Source organism: Odocoileus virginianus, chromosome 20 (genome assembly GCF_023699985.2).
Source record: "Odocoileus virginianus isolate 20LAN1187 ecotype Illinois chromosome 20, Ovbor_1.2, whole genome shotgun sequence".
NCBI lineage: Eukaryota > Metazoa > Chordata > Mammalia > Artiodactyla > Cervidae > Odocoileus > Odocoileus virginianus.
In genome coordinates, this window is record NC_069693.1 from 44,378,774 (window position 1) to 44,403,165 (window position 24,392).

Genomic DNA, 24,392 nt, shown 5'->3' on the forward strand with positions numbered 1-24,392 from the left:
TCCTAGTTTTTTAAGGAATCTCCATACCGTCTTCCATAGTGTCTGTATCGATTTACATTCCCACCAACAGTGCAAGAGTGTTCCCTTTTTTCCACACCCTCTCCAACATTTATTGTTTGTAGGCTTTTTGATGATGGCCATTCTAACTGGTGTGAGGTGATATCTCATTGTAGTTTTGATTTGCATTACTCTAATAATGAGCGATGTTGAGCATCTTTTCATGTGTTTGTTAGCCATCTATTTGACAAAATTCAGTAGCCGTTTATGATTAAAACTCTTCAAAAAATGGGCATAGAAGGAACCTACCTCAACATAGTAAAGCCCATATATGATAAGCCCACAGGAAACCTTATTCTCAATGGTGAAAAACTGAAAGCATTCCCCCTAAGATCAGGAACAAGACAAGGGCATCCACTCTCACCACTGTTATTCAACAAGTTTTGGAAATCCTGGCTACAGCAATCAGAGAAGAAAAAGAAAGAAAAGGAATCCAGATCGGAAAAAAAGTAAAGCTCTCACTGTTTGCAGATGACGTAATACTATACGTAGAAAACCCTAAAGATAACTATCAGAAAATTACTAGAGCTAATCAATGAATTTAGCAAAGTCACAGGATACAGAATCAATACACAGAAGTCACTTGCATTCCTATATAGTAACAATGAAAAATCAGAAAGAGAAATTAAGGACTCAATCCCATTCACCACTGCAACAGAAAGAATAAAATATCTAGGAATAAACCTACCTAAGAAGACAAAAGAATGTATATAGAAAATTATAAGATACTAATGAAAGAAATCAAAGACAACATAAACAGATGGAGAGATATTCCATGTTCCTGGGTAGTAAGAATCAGTATTGTGAAAATGACTATGCTGCCAAATGCAATCGACAGATTCAGTACAATCCCTATCAAATTACCAATGGCATTTTTCATAGAACAAAAAATTTCACAATTCATATGGTTTTACCTCTTGTACCTTCTATTTTCTAAATCCTTAACAATTTATAGCCATGTTAGCAATGATTGTTTAAACTTAACAAGTTTCACTAGCTTTACTGTCATCATATATTTATATATCACATGTTTACCTTTCTTCATTCAAATTCTGGGGTGTTTCTTCAAGAGATTTTCAGAAAGGTATACATAGGTTAATATACTTTCTGAGTACTGGTATGTTTTAAAATATGTTTTATTAAGCACAGAATTTTTTAATTTAAACAATTTAATTTAAATTAATTTTTAACTTAATTTTAAAAATGAATGAAAGATAGATAATCAATGACAGATAAAAAGTTTTCTATATACAGTCTAAAATAATGTCTAAATGACAAGAATAGCTGAAATGGGAGTCTTTATTTCACATGTGATATTTGATTATGATATTTGCTTTATATTCATGTGTTAAGAAAAAAAAACTAAAGACATTTTCAGAGAAATGAATGTGAATAGCCACCCATAATCCAGGCAAGACTTTTCCATTTCAAATGTTACTAAAACCATTATACAGTACTGACCTTTAGTTTTGACTTTCTATCATTCTTCTCCCAACCTGTACATTTATTTAGTGTTACAATGTTTATGCACAATTATTGCAGGGTTTTTTTGGTTTGGGCATTTGTCTAAAGTAGCTAATGTAAACTGAATCACAAAACTGGAAGTGAAAGTTTTATACTTGAAATATCTTTAAGTATACAAAGACTATAATGTATAGTGTGGTTTACAAAACTGGAAGTGAAAGTTTTATACTTGAAATATCTTTAAGTATACAAAGACTATAATGTATAGTGTGGTTTAGCATGAAGTGTTAAGGTCCTGAGCATTGTCATTTTAAAGAAAACTTACAGATTGCACATCCCATTGGTCATGTTTTAAGCTAATAACCAGTAATGCACATATCTCATTAAACATTTTAATTGCAGTTTTTCATTTAACTCTGTGACTAGGCTGTCTTCTTAAATTTCATTAATCTTTTTTAAACAACTTTGGTTTTTAAAGTCTAAGGGTATTAGAAATTACTTTTTAGAACAGTTTATTTAAAGGGATATTATTATAAAATGCTATAATAAATCTCTTTAGACCTTTATGATGTGGTTATAAATACTAATAAGTTATAAAAGTTGATGAAATTGTTAAAAATCCTTAAACTAGACTATGGCTCAACCAAGGACACATAGTTAGTAGGAAAACATTTATTGACAACTTAAAATGAGAAACATCATGTTGAGGTTTGACAGGAAACAACAAAATTCTATAAAGCAATTATCCTTCAATTAAAAAATAAATTTTAAGAAAAGAAAAAAAATGAGATACTTCAAAACTAAAGAATTAAAAAAGAGTTCTTGATATCAAGAAGCTCACAGTGGCCAAAAAAAAAAAAAAAACCACAAATAGTAGGAGGCAGAAATTATATACCAGTTATCTGTCCTGTTGGGGCTTCCAAGTTGGCTCAGTAGTGACGAATCTGCTTGCCAATACAAGAGACGTGTGTTTGATCCCTGGGTCAGGAAGATCCCCTGGAGAAGGAGATGGCAACCACTCCAGTGTTCTTGCCTGGGAAATCCCATGGACAGAGAAGCCTAGCGGGCTTCAGTCCATGGCATAGCAAAAGAGTCAGAGCACAACTTACCAACTTGTTCAGTTGCTCAGTCAAATAAACTATCTACCAATAAGAACTGATTAAATTATGTTGTATCCATATTGTTGGTGGTGTTCAGTTGCTAAGTCATGTCCAACTCTTTGCAATCCCATGAACTGCAACATGCCAAGCTTCCCTGTCTCTCACCATCTCCCAAAGCTTGCTCAAACTCATGTCCATTGAGTCATTGATGCATTCCAATCATCTCGTCCTCTGTCGTCCCCTTCTCTTGCCTTCAGTCTTTCCCAGCATCAGGGTCTTTTCATTAAGTAAACAACAACAACAATAAAAGCTATGCTGTTAAATTTCCCTTTCCCATAGTAGGCCCTTTTATGTGTTCTAGCTGTTCCCAGTTTTTGTTATAGTTGCTTATGAAAAATGTTTTACTGTACTTACGTGTGCTCAGACACTCAGCCATGTCAAACTCTGTGCGACCCCATACCTGATGCAAAGAACTGACTCATTTGAAAAGACCCTGATGCTGGGGAAGATTGAAGGCGGGAGGAGAAGGGGACGACAGAGGATGAGATGGTTGGATGGCATCACTGACTCAATGGACATGAGTTTGAGTAAACTCAGGGAGTTGGTGATGGACCAGGAGGCCTAGCGTGCCGTAGTCCATGGGGTTGCAAAAAGTCGGACACGACTGAGCGACTGAACTGCATTGAACTGAAACGATCGGCCCCCAGGCTCCTTTGCCTGTGGGATTCTCCTGACAAAAATACCGGAGTAGGGGGCAATTTTCTCCTCCAGGGATCTTCCTAACTCGCCATTTCCTCCTCCAGGGGATCTCCCTGACCCCAGGATCAAAGCTGCATCTCTTACATCTCCTGCATTGGCAGGTGGATTCTTTACCACTGGTGCCACCTGGGAAGGCCTTTATTATACTTATAGCCATATGTTTTAAACAAAAAATTTAACTGTCCCCCTTCTAGGAATTGAGCTTTTACTATAATAATAACTTCTACCTTGGAACATTTAGGAGTTGTTTGTTTTGTTTTGTTTTTTTCCTAACTAAAGCACAAAGGATGGAATTTTTATTTTGATGTCACTGAGGATATTACATTCTTGCACTGATTTAATTCACTATTGGTACTTTTTATTTGTTCCTCAGCTTGACACTTGGAGTCTTAAAATAGTAATTTCATAGTGACATTTATAAAAAACATTTCCTTTTGATTATGTAAGAGAATTTTAAGGCATTATTCTTTTTTTATTTGTAACTTTTTAATTTTGTATTTACTTTGCTTTTTCATTATAAAAATAAGGCAGCCTGTTGTAAAAACATTTGGAAAATCTGGAAAAGTATTAATATTTTTAAAAAGCTGTGATCTTTACCACTTACTAGATACAACTACTCTGAACACTGAGCATTCTGCTAGTTCCTAAAGTTTCAAAAGTAGCTGCAACAATGAAGGCTGATGCTTTTAAATCCTGGAATCCATAATGATAGAATCTATAATTTATTTTTAAAGACAAATAAGACTAGCTAATATTTATTGTTTAACATGTACCAGGTCCTCTATGTATTTTGCATGTGTTATCCCATATAATAATACCTATACATGATAATTTTTAATGACAATATATGTGAAGTATAACTTTTCAAAATATTATAATCTTACATATTTTGTAAGGAGAAAGAGAAAGAAAATTCAGCTTACAAAACAACAAGTTATACTTCTGGTTCTTTTCTTCATATCTGACTTTAGAGAGCATGTGTCATCCATGATTCAGCCTCATTCATTCAGACTCTGACTGTTTCAAGGCTCCTACTTTTCTAGATAATTTTCTTGTATGTGAGCAAACTTATACAAAGAAACCTTTAAAACCAGACCACTTCCCTCTGTGCCAGGTCAGAGTGTTAAGCACCCGAAGCAAGATAGATCCTGTTTGGAATCATAGGGTTTGGAAGTTTTTGTAAACCTTATAAATTATTTTAAAATAAGGAAAGGTGAATTGGTTTGCATTGGCTCACACAGCAAGAGATGGCCATGCTTAATGGAATATCCTATACTGCATGATTAAAAAGCCTAAAAAGAGCTGAACTTCAGGTTGTTAGCCAGTGTTAGTATCAGGTAGTTACTTTGGGATTTGTTCTTGGTGAGCACTAATGACCTATATAGATTTTAGTATGATTAATCTGATATATACTGAAGCTGACAACAACAAAAATCCTGTTAATAACAGAAGATGAACTACTAACATATATAAAATGTATGCTATATTGTGTTTCTCAGCAACATTTGATTCAGTTCTTTCCTTTTGAAGAAACTACATCTAATTATAATATGTTTAAACATTAAAGGTATGTTTAAATCGTACTGTGAACCTGTCACATTAATATACTAAGATGAGAAGAGAAATGAAAATAAAAATTTTCCTTTTATAGTCTATTATTTAAAGAAACCTAATGCTTTTCAGACTTTTTAAAAATTTTATTAGTTCAAAGGAGAAAAATAGTAAGATGTATGTATGTGAGTAGGTGTGTTCCTTTTTTTTTAATGGTAAAACTAAAGGAGGGTCACAGAGGGATTTAGAGATAAAGCCAAAGCTAAGTAAAATTTCAGTGTTCTATAGCATTCCTTAACAAAAGCAATATAACAGCTGAAAGTAGCCAAAAACATTTTTTTTTTTCTGCCTTATGTCAAACATACACAGTGAGTGCAGCTCAGAAATGACAGAGTCTAAATATGCCTTTCCTGCTGCAGTACCCATATAGATGTCACTGAAAAAAAGGTCAGGTTGTTTTATAGTGAAATAATAATTTCATGCTAAGAACAAGTTAACCTTTATTTGGGAGTTCTGCATTCCTAATTAAACAGTTATCAATATTATCAACAATATTAAACAATAAACATTCTTAATTAAACAATAACATTAATTAAGCCCAAGGATTAGTATTATTCCTTCTTGTGTCTTTAGTTGCAAAATCCAAGGAAATGCATATTCTATCTGTATTATATAGACAACTCTTTTTATAAGACATATATGTGTACAGACACACCTCAGAGATACTGCAGGTACTTGGTTACAGATGACTGCAATAAGTGAGTATCACAATAATGTGAGTTAACAAGCTTTTTGGTTTCTCAATGCCTATGAAAATTATGTTTGTATTATGCTTTAGTCTATTAACTGTTCAACATCATTATGTCTTAAAAATTATAATTAAAAAATATTTTATTGCTAAAATATGCTAAGCATCATCTGAACTTTCAGCAGGTCATAGTAATAACATCAAAGATGGGTGATCACAGATCACTGTAACAAATGATAAAGTTTGAAATATTGTGAGAATTACCAAAATGTGACACAGAGACGCATAGTGAACAAATGCTGATAGAACAATGGCGCTGACAGATTTGCTTGACACAAGGTTGCCACAAATCTTCAATTTATTTAAAAAAAACACAATGTCTGAGAAGTGTAATAATGCAAAGCTCAGTAAAACAAGATATACCTATATAATATATATGACATATGTATGATATGTATATCTATGATACATTTAAATCTTCTCATTATGATCCTATTACACACTACAGTGTGAAACTTCAAATTTAATAGAGGAAGTCTTATTAAAAACAAAAATAGATACAGGAGCTCAGTTTTTATCTTGCAATATATAAAATGAAAGAGACCCATGTAATTTTTAATAAATACTCTCAACTATGCTAAACAAAACACACATTTTGTACAGAAAATAATTCAATGGTTCATTGATTTCCCATCTTATATAAATATAGGATAATGTGTTTTTTAAATGAGTTACTGTCTAGTGACCGCATGGTCTTTCAAGAGTGTCATTCCCTTTCTGACCTTGAGTAATGTACTGGCCCAAGCTTCAGTTTCTGCTCCTGAAGAAAAAAGGATGGGAGGAGGAGGGTAATTAGACTTACTTCACAGCCTTGCTGTGAAGATTAAGGAAGAGCATATATGAAACTTCAGCATATGAGCTTTGGGGATAGGTTGGTACAAACATTCAGTCCATGACAGTGGATTATAAGTTGGTAACAGTATCTGGTTAGTTGGGTTAAAGTGATTTTTATTTTCTCCTTCTTCCTTCTCTATATTTTTAAATTTTTTCTCAAATAACATATGTTATTTTAGAAAAGTATTCACAAATATATATAGTAAGTGAATGGTAGATTAGTGGTTGTTTTGGGCCAGGGGTGGGAATGAGGCATGACAGCTAAAAGGTACAGGGTTTCTTTATTGTGATGAAAACTGATTATGTTTATGATTGCACAATTCTGGGAATTTACTAAAAACCATTGAATAGGACCCTCTGAATGGGTGAATGCTCTGGTATGTGAATTATATCTCAGTAAAGTTGCTACAAAAATGAATGTATGAAGGGAGTTTTGGAAATATTGTAGATCTGTTTATTAGCACTTACAGTTACTATATCCAGTATCTTCTCCCACATTTGCACATTATTGTCTTCACTTTGACTGCTACTTAGTTTTTCTCAGTGAGGATCTATCTATTTATGTAGCAACCACCTATCGCTGTCAACTTGGAAGAGGAAGATGTATGCACGTATAATAGCTAAAGGACAGTGAAAAGAACTTTATACTCAAATGTTTAATGGAACTATATGTATATGAGATTATTAAGATCAAAGAAGTCTTCTGTGAAGATGATAGTTGAGAACCTAGATCCTTGAAAGATGGTTAAGGTTTGGAAAAACCAAAATGAGTAGTGGTATAACATTCTAGGAAGGCGAGGCCATGATCGTAGTAATCAAGAATGAGCAGATAGAAAGAAGTATAAACTAACTCACCTCCATGTACTCTGTTGAAGATTAATAAGAGAGAATATTGATAGCATCATTGATAAATGGGCACCTATGGCAAAGAAAAGATTTTGTCAGTGACCCAATAACTACAGAGACTTACTGAATTAATCAAGGTTCTCCAGAAAAACAACATCAATAGAACACAGAGAAAAAGAAAGATTTATTATAAGGAGTTAATTCATAAAGTTATGGAAGCTGGCACGTCCAAAATCTGCAGAGCCAGTGTCCCACTTTGAGTCACAAGGCCATCAGGCGGCTGTGGAACCAGGAAGAATGGTGTCCAGTTTATCGGGCTGGAAAAGGTGATGTTCTAGTTTGAGGACCCATCAAGCAGGAGGCTTCTTCCTCAGGAGAGGCTAGTCTTTTGTTCTATTCACCTGGGCGGATGAGGCCCACACATTACAAAAAACAATCCACTTTACCCAGTTTACTGATTAAATGTTAATCTTATCTGACAACACCCTCACAGACACACCTAGAATAATATTTGATCAAATACCTGGACACCTCATGACCCAGTCAAGTTGGCACATAAGATTATCTGTCACACTTACTATTTAAATTCTGCATCAAAAAAGTCTGCGATCAAGTGTACAGATAAAGAAGATGAATTTTACAGCAGTGTCCAGAAGAAAAAAATAAATGTTCATTAAAAAAATTGATGTTCTGACCTGAAGGCTTTGACAAGAGTAACCACCTAGGAATACAGACATCTAGGTGTGAGCTGACAAGACAGTAGAAATACAGTTGTAGCAATGGGTGTTCAGGTGCATAGCTTGATAAGATTTTACATAGGTACCTTCCCTATAGCCACACTCCAATCAAAATAAAATACTTCCAGTACCCAAGAAGGGTCCCTTCCTTATATTCCCTGCAAAAGTATAACCACTGTTCTGATCTCTGTCACCACAGTTTTTCCTTTTCTAGCTGTCATATAAATGTAATCATACAGTATATACTGTGTCTGACTTCTTTTATTTAATATTGTATCTATAAAATTCATCCAGCATATACATTTGTAAATATAGTCTTACTGAACATATCTTTGTCTTTTTTTTTACCTTAGCAAGAGAGTATAAACCCCCTTTCATGTCAAAACTTGTAGGTAGTCTTGTGCTTTAGATGGCAAGGCATCTGCCTACAATGTGGGAGACCTGGGTTCGATCCCTGGGTCAGGAATATCCTCTGGAGAAAGAAATGGCAACCACTCCAGTATTCTTGCCTGGAGAACCCCATGGACCGGGGAGCCTGATGGACTACAGTCCATGGGGTCGCAAAGAGTCAGACATGACTGAGCGACTTCACTTTCACTTTCATGCTTTAATAGCTCCATGTCATTCCATAAAACTATAGACGTTCCATAATTTATTTAGCATTTTCACTCTTAGTGGACACATAGGTAGTTTCTAGTATTTCATTTACATGGATTTGATGAGTTGAGAGGCTGTGTTTTTAGTGTTAATCAGTTCAGTTCAGTTCAGTCACTCAGTCATGTCCAACTCTTTGCAACCCCATGAATCGCAGCACACCAGGCCTCCCTATCCATCACAAACTCCCAGAGTTTACTCAAACTTATGCCCATTGAGTTGGTGATGCCATCCAGCCATCTCATCCTCTGTCATCCCCTTCTCCTCCTGCCCCCAATCCCTCCCAGCATCAAGGTCTTTTCCAGTGAGTCAGTTCTCTGCATGAGGTGGCCAAAGTATTGGAGTTTCAGCTTCAGCAACAGTCCTTCCAATGAACACCCAGGACTGATCTCCTTTAGGATGGACTGGTTGAATCTGCTTGCTTTAGTGTTAATAGACAATACTAAATTACCTTTCCCAAAGATCACAGACATTTATATCCCACCAACATAACACTGTCCAGTTTACCACATATTCATCTGAGCACTCTAAATTTTTATTTCACTAAGATATTTGGTTTTTTTAATAAGTTTGTTTTTTCACCATGCAAATGGTGAAAAAAATACAAGAGTCTATAATGGTGAAAAGTAAGTCCCTTTTGCACAGTTTCCCAGTGGTCCAATTCTTCCCCCGCAAAGCAACCTCTTCTTTGTGTCTGTCCAAGATATTTTATGCACTTAAACAAACACATGTGTTTATATGCTTTTATTTTACATAAATGGTAGTTCTAGACTTTGCTTTCTCCGCTTAACAATGTATCTTAGAGATTATGCCTTAACAATATAGTCTAGAGCTACCTCATTATTTTAACTATCAAACAGTATCATGTATTATGGATACTGTTCATGTTCATGGGTTCTCAGAAAATGGAGAAGAGGGCAGCAAAGGATGAGACAGTTAGGTAGCATCACCAATTCAGTGGACATGAATTTAAGCAAACTCTGGGAGATGGTGAAGGACAGAGAAGCCTGGCATGCTGCCGTCCATGGGGTTGCGAAGAGTCGTACATGACTTAGCAACTGAACAACAACAACAGTATGAATACAACATAATTTAATCAGTTCTTATTGATAGATACCAGTTTATTTTCATTCTCTTGTTATTATAATTAATACCTGTAGAATAAATTCCTAAAAATGGAACTACTAAAAAATTATATATGTACACTTTTAAAATAAACTCTGTTGAACTATACATGTAGAAAAGTGTACATAAGTACAGAGGTCTGCACATTTTGACAAAGTAAATATACACATGTGAATACACCCAGATCAAGAAAAACATGATACCAGCAACCAGAAGCTTCCTCCTGCCCACCGTTTCTGCTACTAGCCCAGTTCACCTAAAGGTAACCAGTAATTTAATTTCCAACACCTTAGATTAATTCTGCCTGGTTTTGAATTTGTAAGTATCTTTTATTTTAACAGATATCCCTTCATGAAAATTTGATGTTGACACTTCTACTTTTATATAGGAGAATTCACATTTCCTAACACCTTCACCAACCCAAAAGATTATTAAACTTTTTGAGTTTTGCCAACTATAAAGTGAAAAGTGTTGTCTTATTTTGCATTCTTCTTATACTGAGTAAAGTTCTGCATCTTTTCATATGTTCAAGAGCCATTTGTACTTTTATTTCTATAAATGGATTTATACCATAGTATATATTAAATTAATCTTTTGTGATATATTTTGTAAATATTCTTCATAGTTTGTCATTTATCTTTGGTTTTGTTTTTCCTACAGACATTTTTATTGGCTTTCATTTTTTCCTTTCTGTTAGGGTATAAAATTGATTTTTTCTTTCCTGACTAGTGAGGCTGAGTATCTTTCATCCTGGTTTTTTTACTATTATTTGTACTTTATCTTCTGGATATTGCTTCTCTATATCCTTTGTTTTTATTAGATTATCATCTCCTCATCCATATCTAGACACTTTTTATATACTAGCAAGTATCTCTGTATTTTTTTAAAAAGTTCACAGCCCCTTGTCATTTTTTAAATTTTATGGCATCTTTTATTTTGTAACAGCTTTATTGAGGTGTAATTTACATATCATGCTGTTTGCCCATTTCAAGTATACAATTCAATGGCTTTTAGCATATTTACAGAATTGTGCGAATATTACCACAGACATTTTCATCACCACAGAAGAAACCTATACCCTTTTTAAGAAATTTTTAATTTTATACTAGAGTATACTTGATTAACAATGTTGTGACAGTTTCATGTGTACTGCAAACTGATTTAGTTATATACATACATGTATCTATTCTTTTTCAAATCATTTTCCCATTTAGGTTGTTATACAATATTGAGCAGAGTTCCTGGTTTTAGACAGTAGGTCCTAGTATAGCAGTAGGTACATCTCAATTCCAAACATTTTATCCCTTCCCCCCTCCACCCCCACCCTGGTCTCCTGGTTCATTCTCTTAAGTCTGAGTCTGTTTCTGTTTTGTAAATAAGTTCATTTGTACCAGTTCTTTTTCGATTCTGCATATATCTTATGTTTCTTTCTCTGACTTACTTCACTCAGTATAGCAAAAACTAAAAATAGAGCTACCATATGATCCTGAAACCTTGTACCCTTTAGCTGCCACCATCAATCCCCCACCCCCAGTCCTCGGCAACCACTACTTTCTGTATTCATAGATTTATCTATCCTGGATATGTCATATGAATGGGGTCATAAAATATGCGGTCTTTTGTGACTGACTTCTTTCATATACCATAATGTTTTTAAGATCCACCTTTGATGTAGTGTGCATCAGCACTTTATTCCTTTTATTGTCAGATATCCACATGAATTGTCAAATATCTATATGAATATTCCACATTTTGTTTATCCATCAGTTGATAGACATTTGGATGATTTCTACTTTTTGGCTATCGTGAATAATACTGTTGTGAACATTCATGTACAAGTTTTTGTATGGACATATATTTTAATTCCTCTTGATATATACCTAAGAATGGAATGGCTGGATTAAATGGGAATTCTTTGTTCACCTTTTTAAGGAATTGCCATTTCCAAAGCAGCTGGACCATTTTACATTCCCATAGAAATGTATGAATATGCAGCTTCTCCACATATTCACCCAAATTTGTAATCTGACTGTTTTATCATACCCATTCTAATGCATATGAAGCCTGGCGTGCTGCAGTCCCTGGGGTCGCGAAGAGTTAGACACAACTTGGCAACTGAACAACAACAAACAAATGAGATACACAAGACTGTAACCCACTAAGCTCCTCTGTCCTTGAGGTTTCCCAAACAAGAATACTGGAATGGGTTGCCATTTCCTTCTCCAGGGATCTACCCAGGGATCAAACCCAGGTCTCCTGCATTGGCAGGCGAATTCTTTACCACTGAGACACCAGGGAAGCCAGTATCTCACTATGGGTTTGTTTGTTTACAATCTTAACCTTTTAGCGTGTGTGGTTAAAAAAAAAAAGTAACGTAAAATTTACTATCTTAACCATTTTTAAGTGTTCAGTAGTGTTAAGTATATTCATGTTGTGAACCAGATTCCGGAACTTTTTCATCTTATAAATTTGAAACTCTGCACCCATTTAACAGCTGTCCTCTTTCCCTCCCCCTAAGCCCTGGTAACCACCATTCTACTTTGTTTCTCTGAATTTGAGAAACTTAGATAGTTCATGTAAGTGGTATCATACAGTATTTGTCTTTTTATGACTGGCTTGCTTAGCATAATGTCCTCAAAGTTCATCCATGTTATAACATGTGACAGGATTTCTTCCCCTTTTAAAGTTGAATTAAATTTCTTCTGAGTGTATACCAAGTTTTGTCTGTTCATTCATCTGCTGCTGCTGCTGTTGTTCAGTCTCTGAGTCATGTCTGGCTCTTTGCAACCCCATGGACTGCAGCATGTCAGGCTTCCCAATCCTTCACTATCTCCCAGAGTGCGCTCAGAGGCATTTATCTGCTAATGGACATTCGTTTGGGTTGCTTCCACCTCGTGGACATTGTGAATTGTGTACATTTCATTGTAATTTTGCTATGTATTTCCCTGATCACTAATGATGCTGAGCCTCTTCTTATGAGCTTTTTGTATCTCTATATCATCTTTGGAGAAATTCCTATTCAGATCCTTTGCCTATTTTTTAACTGGGTTGGCTTTTTATTACTGAAGCATAAGAGTTGTTTATATTAGTTATGTTTTTGCCCAGTGTAATCTTCATGTTATGAATAAAAGTCTAACTATTTTCCTCCAAGTAGCCAACTATCCAGTACCATTTATTGAATAATCCATCTTTTACCTTTTTTAACAAGCATTTATTGAGTAATAGATTTGGCTAGGCCCTAAAAACATGATAAAAATTGTGCAGAACTTTCATACTGGTACAAAGACAGACTTGTGAGTAAATAGTGTACTGTTTAGCAAGATAATGTTTTAATGAAGATTTAGGAAGATCATTTTAGGACAAGTGAAAAATAAGTACTAATGTCTGCCTAGAGTTGAGCCCATGGCTGATTCATGTCAGTGTATGGCAAAAACCACTACAGTATTGTAATTAGCCTCCAATTAAAACAAGTAAATTAATTTTAATAAAAGGAGAGGGAGAAGTAAGGTCATGGAGTGTTTGAGAATAAGAGAGTGAGAACTAGGCACTGTGCTGGGGTAAGGAACTTAAACAATTAAAAACTGATTTGGAGGTATAAAATATTTTTTTCACTGTTTCCTTGGGTCATATTTAATATAAATGCTTTCTAGTAAATAAACAGGCATTTTCCTTTGTGATGAAATATGTCATGTTCATTTCTTAATGCCTTTGCATTTTATATACCCTTCCCAAGTATAAGATTTCTGTTAGAATGATTATCATTTCACATTTGTGGAGTATAAATAAACATAAAGAACCATTTTCCTATGGATATATTTAACTAGCCAGTAATCACAATTATTATTCATACAATTCATTACTGAGTGGTATTATCAGCTATTTTCCTTTAATTTATAACATATAAAATATTTAATAGCACATAAAGTGTGCCTTCTTACAAAGAAATTAGTTTGCATGAGGTGGTAGTAGTATAGTTATGTTTCAAAGCTTATATTAGTTATAGAAAGAATATTCAGATATCCTTGTGGTTGTTGTTCAGTTGCTCAGCTATGTCCGACTCTTTGTGACCCCATGGAAACAAGCAAGTTGACAATATATACAGCCTTGACATTCCTTTCCCAATTTTGAACCAGTCCGTTGCTTCATGTCTGTTTCTAACTGTTGCTTCTTGACCTGAGTAACAGGTTTCTCAGGAAGCAGGTAAGGTGGTCTGGTATTCCCATCTCTTGAAGAATTTTCCAGTTTGTTGTGATCCACACAGTCAAAGGCTTTAGTATAGTCAGTGAAGCAGATGTTGTTCTGCAATTCCCTTGCTTTTTCTATGATCCAGTGGATGTTGGCAATTTGATCTCTGGTTCCTATTCCTTTTCTGAATCTAGTTTGTCTTATACATCTGTAAGTTCTCAGTTCACATGCTGTTGAAGCCTGTCTTGAAGGATTTTGAGCATTACCATGCTAGCATGCGAAATAAACCCAATTGTGTGGTAGTTTGAGCATTCTTTGGCATTGCCTCTCTTTGGGATTGGAATAAAAACTGACCTTTTCCAGTCCTGTGGCCACTGCTGAGTTTTCCAAATTTGTTGGCATATGTAGTTATATTTTCCATAAAAGTTATCAAAGGGTGCCCAAATTCTTTGACCCAGAAAATTTGAATAGATAAATGGTAACAGTCTAGGTTGAGATATGAAGTATTAAATGTTCTATTTGGTTTTTTTCAGTATAAGTTTTAATTGGTTTGTACTTCTCTGTCAGATTCTAAGCCATCCTTGGAATGTAGCTAACCAGCTGGGAAATAGGGCCAAGAGATATGTTATATATACATAATTAATTATATCACCTATATATTTCAAAAAATGGCATCAGCTTGACTGCTTAATAAAGGCTTTTGAAATAACTGGCATAAAGTGAACAACAGAAATTTAATTTACTCGGATCTAAAGAAACTGGGTTGATTTTTACTTGTGATCATGAATCAATAGGGCATATTAATAGATTTTAGGGGAAAATTAGAGCTCACTTTAAATATAAGCTTACATTATAACAGTAATAATAGGCTTTTTTTAATTTTTCCACAGTTCTTAGTGGTCTCTGTTCTAATGACTGTCCTCGTAAGATAACAGTAAGTAACCTTAATTCTTAGTTGTAAATATTTCTGTTAAAGTTCTCTGCATGATAGATACACACAAAATAGTTGTTATAGGTTTAATCAAATTGATGTTACTTTTAGAAGTGATTGAAATGTCCTTCATTGCTCAAGTAAAGTTTACTAGGAATAAAGTTCCTTTCCTAAAAACTTTCTCATCTCAAGGTTTATTTCCTTAATGAATCTTCTCTGATACACTTGGAGAAATGACCACAGCTCCCATCATTTCTGGGCATCCTGCTGCCATTTCACATGTGTAATACTTGGTCACACTTTATCTGTTCATATTTAATGCATTTCCCCAGACTGTAATCCCTTGAGGTCAAGAACCATACCATCTTTGAATACCTCACTCATAGCACAGGATCAAGCATACAGTAGATAAGTAATGAATTTTTGGTATAATCTTAATATTGACTTGCTGTCTAGTGGAATGTTTCAATGAAATAACAAATGTGAAAATAATAAGAAATTTTCAACTCATTTAAATTGTAATAAGAATACTACATTTTATTTAAAAGCATGAGCGCATTCACATGTGTGTCTTTGTGTGTGTGTTGGTATATTCTTGTTTGAGTCCTTGTAGTAACCGTTGTTACATAAGGAATTATCCTGAATTTAAAGATGAGGAAACTTGAGGCTCAGAGAAATAAACTATCCAAAGTCATAGAGCCATTAAGTAGTGTAACTAAAACACAGAATTAGGTTATCTGATTATAGCCTCATATTTTTAACACACCTTTAAAGCATTGCTTCATCATCAGCGTCCTATGTACGGTTGGGAAACGTCCTATATTTAAGACATTTGGAATCCCTGACCCAGAGATTTGCATGCAAAGATTTAATCTAGACTCTTCTTGAGAGTAAGACGTCTGGAGTAATGAAGACTGTCAGAAGAAGTTGGTCTGTGAGCTGTGAAGCAAAGATGGTTTTTCAGAGATGGCCCAGATTGAAGCAAAAGGGCCATGCCTTTGTATTCTGCATCAATCAGACATTGCATGCAGGCAGTCCCCAGGAAGGGGTTATAATTTATACAAGCCAGCTCCCTTTGGCTGAGAACAATTTTTAGGTTAAGAACTCAGCTGTAAGCTATCCTCAACCAATACTTGGAGCAGCTCAGGGAATATTGTCTCAATCCTAAAGGGGAGGTCTGTCACCACAACCACTGTGAGTACCACATGAGTACCTGGTCAGACATATCTGCTTTCATATCAAAAATGTGAACATCTTGAAGGGGAGGTCTAAGGAGGAGAGATGCAGAGGGTACATGGGAATTCTTTGGAATTTCCACTTAATTTTGCTGTAAATCTGAAACTGCTAATAAAAATAATGTCCTTTAATTAAGTGCAAGTCTGACTAATTGGAGGCCAAAGATTAACTTGGTTATTCAAGAAATGTCTACCCAGTTTATGAAACAAACATTCAGACCCTTTGTTCTTCTTCTTTTCTCTGATTGACGATATTCCCATCATGTGGCTCTTTCATTACCCTAGTCAAGCAAAGAACTTTACAGAAGTTGAAACTGAACCGACTCATTTTACTGACAAGTTCTAGCAGAAAAATTGGTAGAAAAGGCCATTTGCTTAAGGCAGGTTGTATTTGTATTTCTGAGATCACTAGTGCTCCCATTCTCCATATCTTAAATTTACATCATGTGGAGAATAGTCATTGAGAAAGTCACGCAAGTAAAGTGCAGCGTGCAGAGCTGCTCTTACAATGGTTATCTTAGCAGCCCAGCACCTCTGGGCTTTTCTGCAGGTGATACGCCTGCCTCCCATTCACTCCTTGATTACTTTATTTGAAGTTCAGATCCTGTTGAACTGCCCTTCACATCTATCATTTTCCTTCCCCACTGATATCATAGATCACAATTTTATGGCAAACTAAAAGAAACAAATACACACTACCCCAGTTTTCCATATATCAAACATATGCCCACTTGTGAAATTATTTATTTCATGATAAAGTGGGCCTTCTTCATATTGCTTTGATATCAGATCCACTTGATCATAGTAGAAAATGTTATGTTAGATATGACCAAGTATGAGACTAAGAGGAAAAGGTGCATACCATATGATATTCTTACCACTTGAGTTAAATTATGAATTAAATAAATACTGTTCTGCTGCCTATATATTCCCACCTGCTACAGGCAACCTGTCTGATATATGGAGAGAGGAAAGAATATTTAAGTCAGCAATTCATCTCACCCAAATTCCTTTGTTTCCAGACTCCTTCATCTTCATTCAGCTTTAACTGCTCACTCCCGTGTCCGTGTGATAGGCCCTGTGATTCGTTTGCTTTGTGTTCGGTCGCTCAGTTGTGTCTGACTCTTTGCGACCCTGTGAACTGTAGCCCACCTGGCTCCTCTGTCCATGGGATCTTCCCAGCAAGAATACTGGAGTGGGTTGCCATTTCCTCCTCTAGGGGATCTTCCCAACCCAAGGATCAAACCCGTGGCTACCCGTTTCTCCTGACTTGTAGGTGGATTCTTTACCGCTATAATGATAGACCTTATCTACCAGAAATGTTTAACTTTTGAAATCTCAGTGCCATCCATCAACTCTAATCAAAGCTATTTTTTCCAGTCTTCTCACACTTGTTATTATAACTATACCTATTCAATTTTAAATCTGTTAGTTTCTTGACCTACCTGTATCAACCTGTTTTCTGTACCTCCCTCCTTATTTAGCTACCATATATCAACCATCACTTTTGCCACTGTGTTTAACTCCCATAAGCACTATGCTTTTCCTCTACCTGCCTGGCAAAGTTACACCCCTGGATTAATCCAACTGTCTCTCTTGTTCACTCCCAGCTCTAGGCTATTAGGCATTTCTAAAGAAAAATATACAGCCATGAATGTTGTCACCACCACTGATTCATTGTCGTGAACCTCAAATGAGTATTTCTGATTGTATCATAGTGTTACATGGATTCCTTTACACCTTTTCTTAGGGTACTTTCAGGATTTTCTCTTTGTCTTTGACTTTCTACTGATTTGAGTGTGATATGTATAGATATAGGTTTTTAGGTATTTTTCCTGTTTGGTATTCTCTAAACTTCCTGGATCTGTGGTTTGGTGTCTGTCACTAATTTTGGAAAATTCTTATATTATTTCCTCAAATATTTCTTCGGTTCTTTTTTCCCTTTTCCTTTTGATAGTCCCACAATACATATGTTACACCTTTGATAACTGTCCCACAGTTCTTAGATATGTCTGTTCCAAATTTTCATTAGTTTTTCTCTTTGCAATTCAGTTTTGGAAGTTTCTATTGATATATCTTCAGGCTTATTGATCCTTTCCTCATCTGTATGCAGTCTACTGATGAGCTCATCAAAGGCATTTTTCATTTCTATTGCAGTATTTTTTATTTCTACCATTTCCTTTAGATTCTTTCTTGGCATTTCCATCTCTCTGCTACATTAACCACCTTTTATTGCATATTGTCTACTTTTGTCCATTAGAGGTGTTATCATATTAATCATAGTTACTTTAATTTCTGGTCTGATAATTCCAGCATCGCCATATCTGAGTCTGGTTCTGATGCTTGCTTTGTCCTCTCACACTTTGTTTTCTGCCTTTTGGCATGCTTTGAAATTTTTTTTGAGCACCATACATGTACTGGGTGAAAGGAACTGTGGTAGATAAGCCTTCGTGATAAGGGTTTATGTTTATCTGCTAGGAGTTAAGACTGTTCCCGTTCGCAGTAGCTGTGCTGTCAAGAGACAGAGTTTTCCTCTAGCATCTTTGTTTTTGTCTCTGTTGTCTTTGTGTCACCCTTGAATGGATCAGAGCTCTTCAGATCTTTTAACTGTAATCTCATTACTAGGAGCCCAATTGATGTGGTGGTAAAGTATAAAACTATGGTAGGAAAAGCATCCTATAATCCTCTGATTAAATCTCAGACTTTAGTGAGCCTGTGTCCCTAAGCTGTGACTTGCACAAGTGCTGCTCAGCTTACCCTCCTCTACAGGTTAAATAGGAACTCTCAAATTAGTTCACACTGATTCTCCAGCAATTTCTCAATCAGTTTAAGTGTTCCCCCCAGTACTGGCTCTAATTTTAGTCTTCTGCTTCTGAGCTTCTGCTCCCAATAAGTTGTGTTCCTAAAACATGTTAAATGCTATGATATAAGGGGTAAGAGGGCTTTCCCAGTGACTCAGTGGTAGAGAATCCTCCTGCCAATGCAGGAGATGCAGGTTCAATCCCTGGGTCAGGAAGATCCCCTGGAGGAGGAAATGGCAACCTACTCTAGGATTCATGCCAGGAAAATCCCATGGACAGTGGAGCCTGGTGGGCTGCAGTCCATGGGAGGGCAAAGAGTCAGACACAACTGAGCAGCTGCGCATGCATGCCTCCCAAGGGGTAAGAAACCAAACACGTAGGCTCAGGTATCAGTCATATCATGTCCATTGGGAAGGCAGAGTAAGGATGAATTACTCATTATGTACACAGTACAGAGCAGCAGTTCTCGAAACTTCTTATTCTGAACACTCCAAATAGTTGTTCTTAGGTGAGTTTTGTTTATCAGTATTTCTATTTGAAATTAAAACTGGAACAATTTTAAATAATTCTATTAAATCATTTTAAAACAATAAAACCATTACATATTAACCTCTGTTTTATTACATAATAATTTCCTGAAATTCAACAGTAGCAGTTACTTAAGTTAGTTGTAATATGGAATTTGAAGCTATATCAGTGAATTTTTCCAACTCTGTCACATAACTTACTGGTTATTTAGAAGTCTGTTGTTAAATTTCCACTCATTTATGAATTCCTCATGTTTGTTTCTGTGGTTGTTTTTGTTTGTTTTCTTTTCTTTTTTTGCTGCACTGCGTCTTCATTGCAGTGCAAAAGCTCTTCATTGTTGTGCGTGGGCTCTGTTACTGACTTCCAGTTTAATTCTGTTGTGGTCAGAGAACAAACTTGGTAAAAATTTCAGTACTTTTACATTGATTGGAACTTGTTTTATGATCTAGTATATGTTTCCCCTTAGAGAATGTTCCTTGTATGTTTGAGAAGAGTATGTACTCTGCTAAAGCTGCATGGTGTTCTAGTCTACTAAATCTATTCTAGTGTTGTCCAAGTCTTCTGTTTCCTTATGGGTCTTATGCTTTATCAGTCTTTCCATCAATGACACTAGTGTCATTATTAGTAATTCTAAGAGTATCCCCTATTGTTATCTATTTCAACCATCAATACCTCATATATTTGAGAGCTCAGTTAGGTACATTTATGTTTATAATTTTGTCTTCTTGATGGATTGACTCTTTAGTTGTTATAAACTCCCATTTTCTATCTCCAGTAACATTTGTATGTTAAAGTCTCTTTTGTCTGATATTAATGTGGCTACTCCAGCTCTTATTTGGTTACTGTTTGCATGGTATATCTTTTCCATGCTTTTACTTACTTCAGCCTATTTGTTGTAAAAACATTTGTTTTTAAAGTGTGTCTTTTATAGACAGCATATACTTGGATGATGTTGTTCTATCCTGCTCATCTCTGCCTTTTGATAGCAGTGTTTAATCTATTTACATTTAATATAATTACTAGTAAGGTAGATTTCTGTCTGCCATTTTGCTATTTTGTTCTTTAGTGTTGCTGCTAATTACCCACACTTTTTACCAATGGGGTTTTTGGACCCCAAGGGTACTTGCACCACACTTTGAGAACTGTTGTATGGAGGAATCACGTCTGGATTTCTGGATTCTTGTTTTTCAATGTCAGAGTGACTGGTGCATGGTAGGAAGTTAATTTCAGCTTTAGGACTCATAACAGAGACTTGCTTATATGATTTTTTTCAATTGACTGTAGGACAAAAGAAAAAACTTATAAAATCTGTAAAATAAGATATTATAGATAGGAGTATGAAATTTTCCAAATATGGATTAGAAAAAAATATTCAAGAATTTAAGTGGGAAGTTTCACAAAATACAGTACTTATAGCCTAAGATACCAGTCTTCCAGTACATAAACTCGACCATGGGTAATAAAATGAATCTGAGGTTACAACACTGTGATAAATATAGTCTCACAAGTATTATCTCCAAGCCTCACTGCAATGAGACAGGTTTAAAATATTAAAGAGCATTCACCATTCCAAAGAAACAAACCCATAAGAGACGAAATATTTTGTATTAAGAAGTGTATATCACATTAGTGATGTTTGTTACTAAGCGTGTGAAGTAATTTACAGCTAGTAGAAGTGATAAATGTTTGCATTTATGCATTGGGTGCCATACATAAGAATACCATGTTTATCATGGCAAAAATAATGGAAATGAGTGTTGATCAACAAAAGAATGAAAAATATTTGTGCTATAATCATGCAGTGGAGGACTCTCCACCTGTGCATCAGGTGACATACATAAGAATGCCATGTTTATCATGGCCAAAGAAAATGGAAATAAGTGTTGATCAACAAAAGAATGAAAAATATTTATGCTATAATCATGCAGTAGAATACAACCTTGAACTATAGTACATGGTTAATCATGGATGAGTCTCACATTAATATATTTTTTAAACAGTCACAGAAGGATACATAAAGTATGGTTCCATTCACATAGAAATTTAAAAGAGGCATAACCAAATATATTTTAACATGTATATATATATGATAAAACTTACATTTTCCTTAACTGGAAAAGAATGTATTCTCTAAGTCTAGTGCAGGATGTAAAATGTTTTAGAACTACTCGTCAGTATTTTTTATTCTATTAGGATTACAATGGATGGATTTTATTTATATTTACTGGGAAAATATAAACTATTCCAGTTCATTCCCGAAGGGGAAAGCAATGCTATAGTCAACAGAAATGTCATAATAAAACTACTCAAGGTGGGACCAAAAGTAGTAAAGAAAATTCTTCCTTAAATATTCATCTTTATGTAATAAAGAAGATACATTATTAGATTTTAGAACTATCCAATAAAATTAATGGACTATATAAATAAAATTACCAAATCATTTAAAGTTAAGAATTTTTTACTAATACAAGGTTTTTTAATAGATAACACTGGTTATCTATTTATGAACATGTTCTCTAACTGCTACCTAATATGTACGAATTTTATATAGAAGTATTTACTTTTTGGAATAGATTTGCCTGAAACTTCTGATGATGCATTTACTTTCCAAGGCTTAACTATTTCTTTTTTATTGTAGCCCTTTGGAGTAAATCAACCTGGACCTTACATCATGTATACAACTGTAGATGCAAATGGATATCTCAAAAATGGTTCAGGTAAGACTAGATATGCATAATAGTACATTTAATCAATATATTGGGTTGGCCAAAAATTTTGTAACATCTTCCAGAAAAACCCACACAAACTTTTTGGCCAACCAAATATTAACAAAGTAAACTGAATGGCAAAAATTATCGTTCTGTTTTCACACTCTTTATAAAATCTTCACTTTTTATATTATACCTGTCTTTCTGTGTACTTACATCAGTAGATTACAAAAAGTCCTTGTGACAAATATATTAACACTAAATTCTTTATATATTCCTAATGTATGTAGCCAAATCATTGTCCTTAATTTTCATTTGAAGTAACAGAGGTTAGGAATGATTACTTGAGATATCTTGATCAAAGTATGAAGTGGTGAATTAGTTAACAGAGCTCATCTTAAAAGAAGTAAAAATTAGGATTCAATTTACTAGGTTAATCCTAGTTTTTTTCATATGTTGAATAGAAAATGGACTATTATACAAATTTATATAACATGTAAATTGTTTTGATATGTGGCTATAAGGAAAAATCTTGTTTTACATTTGATAAAAGGAAATGCAATCAAAGCAAATGGGAAATAATACAAAGCAAAGGATGTCTGATCTTAACAGTGGCTTAGCTGACTGAGATAAGGTCCAAACATTTCAGTTCTCTAAGAAGGAAAACGAATCCTTGCATACAACATATGCTTCTTTGAGACTGCTCAAGTCCTAACCATGAAGTACATGTAAACAGAGGTATTGTTACTCCTCCATTTTTAAATGAACTAAATTAAAAAAGAACTCATTATATGACAATTTTCATTGTATATAATTTTATTAAATATGCCAGAGTGCACTTCCTTTTAAGCTAATTGTACACATTTAACACTGTCATCATGCTGCTTCATCAGCACAGAAACATTCCATAAAACAAAAACTGAAAAATTCAAGGAGAAACTGACAAACTCAATTACAGTTTACCCTTGAACAACACAGGAGGTTAGGTGCACCAACCCTCTGTGCAGTTGAAAATCTGCCTATGATCAATAGTTGGGCCTAATTCCTCTATATCCTTCAATTCAGCCAAGTGTGCATTATGTAGGACTGTAGTATTTACTATTGAGAAAAATCTGCATATGAGCAGACCTGAGCAGTTCAAACTTGTGTTATTCAAGAATCAATTGTATAGTCAAATATGTTGATATACCACTGTCAGTCAAAGAAACTTAAATCTGGATATAGATGATTTGAACAAATTACACTTTAAAACCTATGTATATTAAACTGTACAATAGATTCCAAGACAAACTGGCTTTATTTTTTATCAATTAACTCTTTCAGACTTCCTTTTGTAAAACACATTTATTTTACCTTTGCCTGCACTGGGCCTTGGGTATAGCACACTGTGGTGCACGTGCTGCAGAGAGCATGGGCTCTATGACCTGGTCACAGCGGCCCCACAGCATGCGGGGCCCTGGCTCCATGAGCAGGGATCGAACCCATGTGCCCTGCACCGGAAGGTGGATTCTCAATCACTGCACCACCAGGGACGGCCCTCTTTCAGACTTGCAAGATGCCGATAATTTCAGTTCTAGATTAAATGTTTCAGAATGCTGAAAAAGATGAAGCTATTCATTCATGTTATGAAGCTATTCATTCATGTTATGAAGCTAATATAACTTCATAAAGCTAATATAATTTTATAGCTAGTTTACAAAGCTACTCCTGTATGGATCACAGCCTTGTCATGGCAAAGGGACTGGCATAACTCAATGAAACTATGACCCATGCTGTGCAGGGCCACCCAAGACGGATGGGTCACAGTGAAGAGTTCTGACAAAACATGCTTCACTGGAGGAGGAAATGGCAATCCACTCCAGTAGTCTTGCCTTGAGAACCCCATGAACAATATCAAAAAGCAAAAAGATATGACACCGGAAGATGAGGCCCCCAGGTCAGACGGTGTACAGTATGCTACTAGGGAACAGCATAGGGCAATTACTAATAGTTCCAGAAAGAATTAAACGACTAGGGCAAAGCAGAAAGAATGTCAGTTGTGGATGTGAAAATGATGTTGGTGAAAATAC

General features: G+C 35.1%; 1 protein-coding gene across 2 annotated transcripts in view; it reads left to right on the forward strand.

Moving 5' to 3' along the window:
* ITFG1 (integrin alpha FG-GAP repeat containing 1) overlaps positions 1-24,392 on the forward strand; it is a 300,650-nt gene that overhangs the window by 227,637 nt on the left and 48,621 nt on the right. For both annotated transcript variants that reach the window (XM_070451356.1, XM_070451355.1), the window contains exons 13-14: positions 15,011-15,054; positions 22,254-22,332. In XM_070451356.1, the coding sequence (XP_070307457.1) occupies positions 15,011-15,054; positions 22,254-22,332 (123 nt within the window). The remainder of the gene's footprint in view (positions 1-15,010; positions 15,055-22,253; positions 22,333-24,392) is intronic.